The sequence below is a fragment of the Elephas maximus genome, chromosome X, assembly GCF_024166365.1.
Source record: "Elephas maximus indicus isolate mEleMax1 chromosome X, mEleMax1 primary haplotype, whole genome shotgun sequence".
Taxonomy (NCBI): domain Eukaryota; kingdom Metazoa; phylum Chordata; class Mammalia; order Proboscidea; family Elephantidae; genus Elephas; species Elephas maximus.
In genome coordinates, this window is record NC_064846.1 from 55,231,842 (window position 1) to 55,243,837 (window position 11,996).

An 11,996-nucleotide genomic window follows, 5' to 3' on the forward strand; every position below is an offset into this window, starting at 1 on the left:
TTTTTTTTTTTTTAAATTAAATAAAAGGCATTTCTTCCTCCCATCCCCATCTCATTCCAAGGACAAACCAAAGTCTGTTATTTCCTTTATAGATTCCAAGTCTGTTTTTTCATTTGTTCTCTTTGGGATGGCTGCAGTTATTTCCTGCTATTTTCAGGTCTTTCTGTTACTTTGCCCTAATGTGAAAAAACCCTGCATAGCGCAGCAAGACTTTATTAAAACTGTGCAGGACTGGTCATCCCCATCCCATGGAGCTCAGTTCCACTGTTTTCCCATGTAGCATCTGAACAACTGCAAAGAAGCTCCTGCACTTCACTAAGCCTCAGCAACCTCAGAGTGCTGGTGATTCTGCATTCATGGTGCCCTCGTGAGGAATACATGAACAAAATAGATGTAACAAAGCAAGTACAGAGCTTGGCATGCAGCAGGCCCTCAGGTTCCATGTGTTTGCAGAATGAAGGAACACAACGTAATGTAATAGACACTGATCTTGGTGCACAGCCTACTCTCAGTTCTCTGAGTTTGCAGCTGGCTCTCAGGCCTCCTGACTCTAGTTAACCACCTCAGTGGGGGGTAGGATGGTAGCTCAGTAGGGAATGGCTCCCTCGGTGTCAGGCTGGTAGCAAACTCATGGGGCATTAAGAACAGGAAGTTAAGTCTCCTCTGACCCCGAGGGCTCTCCTCTCTATGCCCTTGGGGAGGAGACTTCCTGTGAGGACTCTATCTTGTTCATGTGGCCCTGACAAGGTGGTTTGGGGAGTGCTCTGGCCTTTCTCAACAGCCCTCCTTGATCTGCCCCACACCCCAGGCTCCAGACCTGACAGATTCTCCTCAGGAAATTCCTGTGAGGACAGTGGTGACAGGACACCGGTTGTAGACCACACCATGGGTGAGTTGGTCAGCACAGGAGGCAGGAGGGGTTCTGGGCCCCTCCCCCACCGCACTAGATAACAGCAGACCCCTTTAGATGGGGGGTGGTGAGTACCCAGGTAACTTTTCCACTCTCCTGAGGATGGGGGTTGAGTGGGCCGTGAGACCCCTGTCATGGTTCCACATGGAAAACCTCTCTTCCTGAGGTTTGGTCCTGGTTGAGGTGAAATCTTCTGCCTGGTTGAAGGGAAAGGACTGGGTCAAGTGGTTCAGAGTTTGGGGAGTGGGAAGGGTTGCCTGGGGTAGGGGTGTTGAAAATTAACATTCTTGGGATTCATACTAGAAGTGGTGTAACGGAACGAGGGTTCTTGTCCTGTCCTATTAACTGATTGAAATAAGACAGACACCACACCACCAGTTTTAAGGGAAACAGAAAATGGAAATTTATTGTTTGTGCAAACAAGGAGCAACGTGGGGCCTAGCAGTCCAAAGACCACGAGCTGCCCACCCCAGGGGAGCTTGGAGCTTTTATGCCCTCCAGTTCCCAGGCGACAGGGATTGGGGTCCAAAATCCGACACCCCAATCCCTCCCATGTCCATATTTGGAGGTCCAGGTGCTGAGTCATGTTATAAAGGAAGGAAACTTTGGCTTTACAGATGGGCTCAGGTGCAGTTGTGTGCCTGAGAACATCTTCCTCTCTGGCAATGTTCAAGTCCGGGATCAAATTAAGGCCACGGCTCTTCAGGTCCTGCGTATGCACCAAGATCCTGGTTTGCACATGAAGGGGGATTCCAGTGCCAAATTCAAACCGAGGTTAGGGCTGAGGCATGGTTAGGCCAAGCTTCAGTTAAAAATTGCAGCTTCCTGGGCTGTGATGGAGGGGGGAAACTTCAGAAGAACGGGGGAAGCCTCGGCAGCAGCTTCAGTGGGGGAAGGGCTGGGAACTCACTCTTATCCTTGAATCCTTACACCAACCATTCAAGATATATTGCATCAGTCCCATAGAAGTTTCTAGAGGCTTGTTTTATGGCCCAGCATATGATCTACTCTGGAACGTTCATGCGTGGTTGTTATGTGCAGTGTTCTATCAATAAGTAAATTTTGTTTCTCATGTTCTTTGAATCTTCTCCTTCTAACAGAAATTGAGTTTACCTGTTTTTATCCGTCACTCAGTTAAAAAGTCCCACTGTCACTGTGGACATGCCCATTTCTCCATTTACTTCTGTCAGTTTTTGCTGTGTACATTTTGGCTTTTATGCTAAGTGGTGGAAGCAGATTTAGAGTACTTTTATTATTATTTTCTTGTGTGATCCTCTTATCATGATGAAATCTCCCTCTTTTCTCTAGTAATGTTTTTGTCTTAAAATATACTTTTTGTCTTATTAATATGGTTATACCAACTTGATGTCTCTTATTAGTTTTGAAAACTTCTCAGACATGATCTCTTTAAATACTACTTCTCTGCTATTCCTGCTCTTTCTTCCTAGGCTCCAATTAAACATGTGTTAGATTTGTTCACTATATCTTCACCTCCTCCTTTGATATTCTTCATCATTTTGTCTCTCCAGGCTACATTTTGAGTATTTTCTTCAGACCTATCTTTCATTTCTCTCAGTCTTTAATCAAACTGGGGAATTTGGCTTTGACCGAGAACTGAAGAGGGAGGTAAGGGTCAGAGATGTTAAGCAACTTGTCCGGGGTCACTCAGACTGAAAACAGCAGAGCAGGGACTAACATCACAGAATGGACCCTCTGTCCAAGTCCCTCCTTTGTGCTCGCTCTCTCCTGGGCTGTGAATCTCCCTACCTCTCATATCCCAGGGAGTGGAGCCACAGTGAAGTCTTTCAACCTCTGTAGCATTGTATTGTATTTCTTTCTACATTATAAAAGTCAGTAAAATTACTTCACTAGCCATAATGTTTTCACAGGACTTTTTCTGGCATTCAGACCACTGATATGTTGTTCTCCATTTCAGAGGATAGTCACCAAGTTAATTCTTTTCAAAGAAGAGCAAGAAGCTGGGGTAATTTACAAAGGAGATATGATAGTTGGTCTGAACAAGTCAGCCCTGGCATTCATCCCTCATCACGCCAGGAGCAAGATGGAGACGTGGCAAAGAGTGATGCCCACGTGGGCCCTGGAGTAAGATAGTAAGTGACCACCCAGCATGGTGGCATGTACCAGCTAGTGGAATACGCAACCGTGTATGTAACTCTGTCATTCCTCTTCTCCAGCCTGGTAGAGTGGGCAATGCTGGGATCAGATTAATGGTTGAGCAAACATTATTACAGCCTTGACATCAGTAGGGCGAGGTGTTAGAAGACTTTCCCGGCATTCATGGACGCCTTCTTTCTCTCCATATCCCCACAGTGCCCACTATACCATTCCAACCTACCGTCAGAGAGGGAGTTGTCGCAGAGGAGACCAAGCCCGTGGGAACATGGAGAGAGAGAGAAAACCTCCACAGGAAGGAATGCAGGGGAACAGGCAGGATGGAACCTCCAGGAGCTGGTTCAAGGTCACAGTGAGTGTCCTGGCAAAATGCACATAATGTGCAGGAGACACAGGTTGGGTGCAGCTGTGCTGAGCTCCTGGAGACACTAGGTACTTTGCTGGGGCACAGAGAGTTGGTAACTTCTCCTTTTTCTTACTAGGTGTTAACATCCTCGATTGGTCCAAAGGTAGGTTGGGAGAAGTAATAAAAAGGGAACAGGCCGAAGGCAGGGAGAATGGGAAGTTTGTCTAAAAGCAAAGGTGGGAACTGCTCACAAGGAGATGGAGAAACTCCCACCACATGGCTCAGTTTGACTCAAACATAGGGGTTGGAGAAAGAGATAGAGATGGGGTCAAGTCTCTGGAGTCCTTATCGGAGGGGCAGGCAGGATCTGCATTAGGTAGAATCTCCTGGAACCTTATAAAGGGCAGAATATATAAAAGATCTTAAGATAATTATTTGGAGGAAAGTGTTTGAATGGAAAGAGAGGGTACTTAGCAAACCAAGTTAGAAATAATGGACACTGACCTATGTTTAGAAATTATTTTAAAGCTTGGGGAAAAGTCTGAAACCAACACATGGTTGGAACTCTCTTTAAGCTTTATTTCCATCATGTCAGTCTCCTCTTCCATCCTTTCTTTTGATCCCAGTTTCCCTCTGGCGTAAAATATGATGAGAAGTGGCTGCAGAATTTGATCCAGAGCCTATGCACTGTTCCCTTCAACCTGATAGAGGTAAGAGAGGACAGGGAGGCAGCCAAGTGGGCACGGGGCAGTTGGAGGGGCCAAGCTGAGCAGGGAGTCTGGCCTCATATTGTATTTCTCTTGCCCCTCCCTCTCCCTGAAGTTTCCCTATCAGAAAATGCAGGCCCAGTTCCTTGTGGAGAATGCCAGCATTGCCTTCGAGTTGAAGAAAGTCAGCAGCAAGATTTGCATTGAAGATAAAGAAAGGGTGTGTGTCACAGCATGGCCAGGACTAGCTAGGGGCAAGACGGCAGGCCAGGGGATGGGTCTTGCTTGAACGTGGGTTTCAGAGTTCCTGGAACTTACCCAAATTCTCTTATCTCCTCTATAGATATCTATCTTTGTCAGGCCCTTTACTGTACCCTACTCTGAGCAGAAGGAGCTGAAGTCAACAAAAGTGAAACTTATAAAGGTAATGCAGACTCAAGACATGTGTGCACACACCCAGACCCACTGCTTCTTCCTTCACCAATTTCCCCCTCCACCACCTGGCGTCAGAGTCACTGATCCCTGTCTCTGTCTCTGCAGGTGACCAGGATCAAAGGATATGAAGTCCCCCAGCAAGCTCTTGACCTCCAGAGAGTCCACTCAGACCCAGGTATAACTGTCAGCAGTAATTCTAGGGCAGTTGTGGGCAGAAGGAGGGTTAGAGGGCAACTTAGGGAGGTGTTGGTGCTGGGGCTGGTCCAGCCGGGCCCCTCTCATCCTTCTGATTCCCTCCTCTTGGCTTCCTGAAGATGCAACGATCCATGATATTGAAATGGGGCCAAATTTTGGAAACTGCGTGGCTGCCTCCCTGCAGATCATTGAAGAGAACACGCCCAAGGTGAGGCCTTAGACCCAGTGCTGAGACGGAACGTGGGTTAGATGGGGTGGAGTGCATATGTGTTCCAGATGTCACCTCTTAGACCTTCAGTCCAGCTCTTCCCTCATCTCAGCTTTTGTCCTTCAACTCGAGCAACAACACACCCCACCAGCTGCTTGGCCTGCCCGACACCATGCAGAAGGCCCCCAACATCAGAAGCCTGAACCTCTCCAAAAATGAGGTGAGAAGCGATAGCCAGAGCACTGTTTAAAGGGAATGTGGCAGGGCTCACTAGGGTGTTGGCAAGAGTTAGGCAAGGCAATTTGTGGGAGAGGGTGGATCTGGGATGCAGAGTCCTCCTGGCTCTCTCCCTGATTCATATTTCCTCGTCATAATTATAGGTAAAGTCTGAAGAGGAGTTGGACAAGGTGAAAGGGCTGGAGCCAGAAGAGATTTGTGCAGGCAGAAACCCTCTGTGCACCACCTTCCCAGATACACCCACCAACATAAGGTCAGTTGTGCCCTCTGTTGGCCCCTGGCACCCTGAGCTGCCCCTGACAATGCCCATCTGCAGGAGGCTACAGCCCCGGACCTCTGGGAGGACCGCGTGCCCTGCCCACTCCTCTCTTTGTCTCTCATCTGTGCTTAGAGGTCTCCCTGCCTTCCTCTGGCCTGCTCTCTGCTCCCCTGAGCTGGGGCCTGCATCAGGCCTCTCTGCACCCAGCCTTCTCTGGCATGGTGCTCCAGGAAGCAGGGCTCCCCCTTCCTCTCCAGGACCAGGGGTGTCCAGACTGTACCCTACTCCCCCACTGGGACTGCCTGGAGCCAGATCCTCACGCCCTGGACTATGAAGGCTCCTCCTGACCAGGGCCTCCTGCTGAAACAGGCCTTCCTGCCTCTGAGCTGAGATGGGGCTTCCCTCCCTGTCCTATGATGGGCTGTCTCTCTCCCTTGCTCCAGAAGAGTCCCCTGACCTGCCTCAGGCCAGGCTTTCTTGTCCTGTGCTGAGGGCAGAGGCCCAGGGGCGGCTGTATCATGACATCTGTTCCTCTGGCCCAGTGAAGGAGATGGGCCCTCCTGGGGGAGAAAGCTGGGTTTCCTGAGCTAAGGGTCAGAAGCGTGTCACCTCCAGTGACCAAAGGGCATCCCGAGGCAGGTGCTGAGTGTGGAAGGCAGGGGGCAGAGGCGGGTCAGGAGACAGGGACAGTCCTCTCAGGGGTACTGCCCCCTCCCTCCACCATGACACAGCATCCTGCCTGGTTCTTCAGAGGGACACTGGGTAGACTAAGATGGTCTGATTCCTCAGACAAGGGACCAACTAAGATAGGCACAGCTGTATAGGGCTATCAGGGGAGAAGGTGGCACTCATAAGAGGGGCCACAGACCCTGAACCCGATGCTGTGCCTTTACCTGAACCTTTCCTCCTGGGGAAGGTCTCCTGCCTCATTGGCTGCTCTGTTTCCCATGCCCAGCTCAGATAGCATCACACAGGTGACAAAGGCCAATGGGCCCCAGCCCAACAAGTACCTGTTTTCCATTTCTTCCTGGCCCCAGGGGCAGATGAAGGCCAACAAGTACCTGTTTTCCATTTCTTCCTGGCCCCAGGGCCAGTCAGGGGCAGATGAAGGACAGGGCAGCTGCAGGGGAGCCATTTCCCCTTTCTTCCCCCCTTTCTCCCTAATCCCCCCCACCCACAGTAAACTTCTTGCCTTTCCTTGGCTTTCTCTTTCTTTTTAGTCTCCATCCCCCTATGTCTTCCCTCCCTACCTGCACTCTGTTTCTGTCCTCACCCCCTCCCTGCCTCCTGAGCCTGCCTTGCCCATCTCCCTCCCCAGGGCCATCCCTGGTGATGTCCTGGTTTTGTCCAGGGCCAGGCCTGGCAGAGCACTGGATACCTGTGAGGGAGCAGAGCCCTGGGCCCCACCCCATTCCCTCCTCCTCCCTTTAGAGCCTTCCCTGGGGACTTGGAGGGAGGTGAGGCAGGGAGGGGAAGGAATCCCTGGGGCCTGGGCTCCACATGCTGCTTCTGTGTCACTGGAGAAGGGGGTCAGGGCCCTCCTGTGGGAGCTCCCCAGGAGGAAGTGGGGGAAGAGGGGTATGGGGAGAGCACCCACTAGCTCTCTCTGAGTGAGTCCATGGGGAGGTGCCCAGGGTCCTGGAGAGGTGGTGGCACTGGACTGACTGTAGGTGGGACACACCTAGATGTGTTCCTGTGTAGCTGTGCTTGCTTCCATGACATGGGCCAGCTCTGTCATTACTTGCTTTTCTCTTTTGATATTTGACAGCTCCATCCTGGAATTGTTCCCCAAGTTATTATGCTTGGTAAGTGTCTTCCTTTACACTTGACTTCTCTAGCTGACACAGACAGCACTCACAACCTGCCCTGAGTCACTTAGATTTTGCCCAGGTTAGATTTTTGGATCTGACCCCTAATCCTCATGGGGGACAGACCGATGAGGGAACCTGATGAAGTCTATGGATCTTCTCTGCAGTTCTTCACTGGCTTCTGGGAGCCCCTGGTTAAGACATCACAGTAGTCTTGCCCATGGAATTTCCAAGGCCCTTTCACCCTGACATTTGACCCTCCTTCTCTCCTGGGCCCATCCTTTTCCTTGACCATTTCAGTGTCACACTCCTGGTCTGCACTGCTAACTTCCTCCTCCCTCCCCAAGGATAACCGCGAGGTACCCCCACCCATTGTCTTCGGCACTGAAGCCTCCAAGAAGTTACCAGTCTGCAAGGTGAGGAGGTGGTATGGAGTAGTGCTGGCGGAGGGTGGGTGAAGAGATCATAACAGCAATGGTCCTGGGAACCATTTTGATTCCAGGGGAGCATCTTCGGATCTGAGACCCTGAAGAATCTAATCTTAGAATTCCTGCAGCAGTAAGTACCCCTGGGACCCGAAGGCAGGGTGGGATGGGATGGGTCGGGTCACCCAGGCATAGGCCTGTTCATGGGGGGCTTTCAAGCCCACTTAGGGTCCCAGACCACAGACAGCCTGTCCCCTTTGCTTCCCTACAGGTATTACCGTATCTACGACCATGAGAACCGGTGGGGTCTCCTGGGTGCTTACCACAACGAGGCCTGCTTCTCGCTGACCCATCCCTTCAACCCTGAGGACCTGGTTCAGTGAGCATCACAGTGTCAGCCCTGGGCCCACTAACTCTCCAGGGGACAGGCCTAAAACTCATTATTGTTGAGATGATTCCAACTCATATCAATCCTATAGGACAGACTAGAATTACCCCTTATTGTTTTCCAAACCTGTAATCTTTATGGAAACAGGCTGCCACATCATTTTCCATCAGAACAGGTGGTCGGTTTGATCCCCGAGCTTTTGGTTAGCAACCGACCGCTTTAACCTGTGTGCCACCCAGGTCAGCTCCTGGTGATGCCCACAATGGCAGCACCCGAGTTCCTTTTCCTCTATTTTTCCTAGAAGCTGGTTGGACAAGAATTCCAAGGGGAACAGGAATATAAAGAAACTCAAGGACACTGGTAAGTGTGTGAGGGAAAATGTCTGGGGCAGGAGGTACGATGGGTTCCGTTGTAGGCAGGTGAGTGAGGCAGCCCCTGACCTTCTCTTCTCCTCCCCCCACAGTCCTGTGGGTTCAGTTGTTGAAACACACAAAACGTGATGTCGTTGACTTCCTCAGTGTGTTGCCCAAAACCCAGCATGTCGTCAGCTCCTTGGTGGTGGACATGTGTGTCCACTCGGTGAGCACCTGCTTCCTCCCTGATGCTGGCCCAGAGGGCTGAGGTGGGTAGGGGGTTTAGGGGGATCCTGGGGGCCTGAGCTGTTTTACTCTTTCAGGAAAAGATGCTCTGTTTTTCTGTCAGCAGGGTGTTCAAGGATGGTGAGTGTCTTGTAAAGCCCTTTCACCATGTCCCCTACTGCTCCCTCCCCCTGACAGACTCCCTCTCAGAACTCTCCAGACTTCCCTGATCCCTTTCTGTCCTATTCCCTCTGTGCTCCCCAGCACCCACCCTGCCCCCAACCCACCCTGGTCTGACCTATGCCCATACCTGTCTGCCTCCGCACAACACATGAGTTAGGGACACGGGCTGTGGAGTTTGATGGCTACCATCCCAGTCCCTCACTCTGACACCTTGGGGCACTTGCTTACCTCTCAGTATCCTCATTTGTAAAATGGGGCAAGTAATACCCAGGTCTTGGGCTGCTGTGAAAAACAAGTCAAATGAACTTGTGAAGAGCGTGTCACAGGGCCTGACACAGAGTAAGGCCCTATCGCTGGGAGGTGATTGTTCCTGTGGTTTCCTTCCCCATTGTTGACACCCCCTCCTGACTCCCAGTGGGCAGTTGCCCCATTCTGGCCCCCTTCAGGGTGCCACAGGAGTATCAGGTAAGACCATGACTGGGGAAAGCTTCTGGTGAGCGTGTAAAGCATGGGCAACTCTGAAGGGAGTTGTTGTTTGTTGTCCTTGAAGTGGAAGGAATGTCTCCGGCTCATGTCCGTGCCTTCACCCGGATTATTATCGCTACTCCTTCCAGCAACTTCAGGTAACTGCTGTGTCATGGGTGCCATGTGGGAACACCCATTCCAGCTTTGGGCCAGTGGTGTGGGAAGGTGACAGTGAATTCCTCAGGGTTTCCCCAATATTGCAGAATTCCAAAAGGTAGATCCCAGGAGCAGCCTAGCCCAGTGGTCAAGAGCGCAGGTTCTGATGTTGGAATAGAGGGTCCTCACCCTGACCCCAGTATTCACCAGCTGTGACTGGTGACATTACAGGACCGCTCTGTGACTCCGTGTCCTCCTCTGAATATGGGGATTAGAGTATCCACATCCTCGGGCTGTTGTAAAGGGTAAAGGCCAGTGTGAAACACTCCCTGGGTTGGGAGTAACCTATGAATCTAGTGCAGCTGGGAGTTACTTCTCCAAAGGCAGGTTCTGTGGGAGGGGAAAGGGTACCAGCCAAGGAATGCAGGAGGCAGGCGGAGCAGGGATGGAAGGAAAGTAGTTGCTGAGTGGGAGCACGATCCTTGTTGGGGATATGGGATTGTCTGTTTGCCAAGCTGTCTGAGGACCCATTCTTCCTCCAGCCTATGCATCATGAACGACCAGCTGTGTGTGGGGGACCTTGGCCTCGCAGAGACTCAGGGTGCCTTCTTCACCCTAGAGCCCACACCCTCCTCCAGCTCTGTGCCCACCCTCTCCCAGGAGCAGCAGGAATTGGTGCCAGTGTTCACTGCCCAGTCTGGGATGAGCCTTGAGTGACCTCAAAAGTGAGTGCTAGAACTGGGAGGGGATGGGGTGAGCTGGGAGGAGCTGGGGAGTGAATGATGGGAAAGAGCAAGTAATGCTTTTTGCTTCTTTACTTCACTCATTGTCACAGGGAACGTCTTTTCTTCTCAGTACATACTACACCACCTAGTTGTCTGAACAGGTGCACAGCAGTTTCTGAATTCCATGGACCCTGTTCCTTTGCTGACAGGCGCTGCGGTTTCCAGGAGTTCTCCCCCTTTCACCCCACATCACAGTGCTCATTCTGCTGCTTATGTTGCAGAAACCATGTTTCTGATGCATAGATTAGGACGTGGGTTTGTGTGGTCAGTGTCTCCACTCTGGCCCTGATGGGTGTCACCCGGCCCTCCTCCACTCCACATACCTTCATAGCAAGAACTGGGACTACACCAGAGCCTCACAAATTTTCACTCTGTCCACTGTGAGGTCTGGGAACTCAGGCCAGTGAACAGAGGTCAGGTGGCCTGGGGATGACACTCAGGGCTCCTGGCTCTGATGATGCCCCACCTCCTCCCTTCCCTCCCTCCAGCCTGTGCTCAAGATCCCAGAAGACACCTTCATGAAGTGTTCCATGGTTCTGACAACCAAAACTCCAAAGGAGCCACGGTTCTGATCATCTTCATCATACATGTTGTTCTCCCTCTTTTCTCTGGCCTGTGACTGAGGTGAGAGGCCCAGCATGGCCGAGGAAGCCAAGGCTCACCTTGTGGGGCTGACACTCATTCACCCAAAGGGCTATTCTTCTGTGTAATTTTCCCACCCAGTTTCTCTGTGTCTTTTAGAAATAAAGAGTCAGGTTGCATGTTATGTCAAATCCCTGTGGTATCCATTCGAGGCACGCATTATCATCACTGTCCTGCAGAGGTTTTTTTTTAAGTCCTGCAGAGGGGAAAGGGAAGGTCCCAGAGGGTAAGGGACTTTCTGGGAAACTGTAGAGAAGAGACTGAAATCCTGGACCCACAGTAAAGCCCACTCTGTGGCTTCAGGGGTGGGGCACTCTCTAACCCTGATAAACCTGAGGGCGGTTTAATCAGTTATGAATCGCTTATTTTTAAACAGAAAACAGTACTGCTTTCCTAGCCATATGAAGTTACTGAAATTTAAAAACAACTGTTTGGGAAATACAGCATTAAAGAGCACAGGAAATGCTGGGAAGAAAAATGTGTTCACACATATGACTGACATAGTATTAATGTCCTTGATACGTAAGGAAATCGGTAGGGAGATAGGAAAAAAGTATTAACCTAGAATTCTTATTAAAAGCAGAGGTTATGCCCACCAAATCTATGAAAAGCTGTCTGAACATAATAACTACAAAAAGACAACTGCAAACTTTCAGATAAGATCATAAACTAGGAAAGATTTCCTGTAAAATACATTGTGCATATGTGCCCATATTGATATAGTGTGTACAGGATGTGTATAAAAGTTATTACTTATAAAAGTCCATCACCATGTCAGGTAAAAACGTCTGGAGATGTCTCACTTGTGAGAGGCAGGCATGGTCTTCTTTCCCTAAGGATCCCACTCCCTGGTGTATAAGATGCTCTCAGGCTGGGGGAGATGGACAATTGTTTATATGAGGCAGGCCCTTCAGGGTCAGTTCTGGAAGGGTCCACTGTGGACCCTCCCCTGAGGCCCAGGAGCAATGGGGAAGGAGGGCTCAGGTGGAGGGGCAGCCCTGCTGCCCTGGATGGGAAGGGAGCTGGTAAAGTACAGCCCTTCAGGCCTGTAGTTCCTGGGCAGCCCCCAGCCTGCTGCTGTCTGCAGCTGAGAGCCAGCAATGCTCTTGTTTAGAGCCATCCTGGGGTCCCGAAGG

General features: G+C 50.8%; 1 protein-coding gene across 1 annotated transcript in view; it reads left to right on the forward strand.

The window, feature by feature from the left end:
• LOC126068702 (nuclear RNA export factor 1-like) overlaps positions 1–10,625 on the forward strand; it is an 85,130-nt gene extending 74,505 nt beyond the window's left edge. Inside the window, 1 exon segment of the mRNA XM_049871442.1 lies at positions 10,550–10,625. Coding sequence (XP_049727399.1) covers positions 10,550–10,625 — 76 coding nt within the window.
• Positions 10,626–11,996: the final 1,371 nt, after the last annotated feature.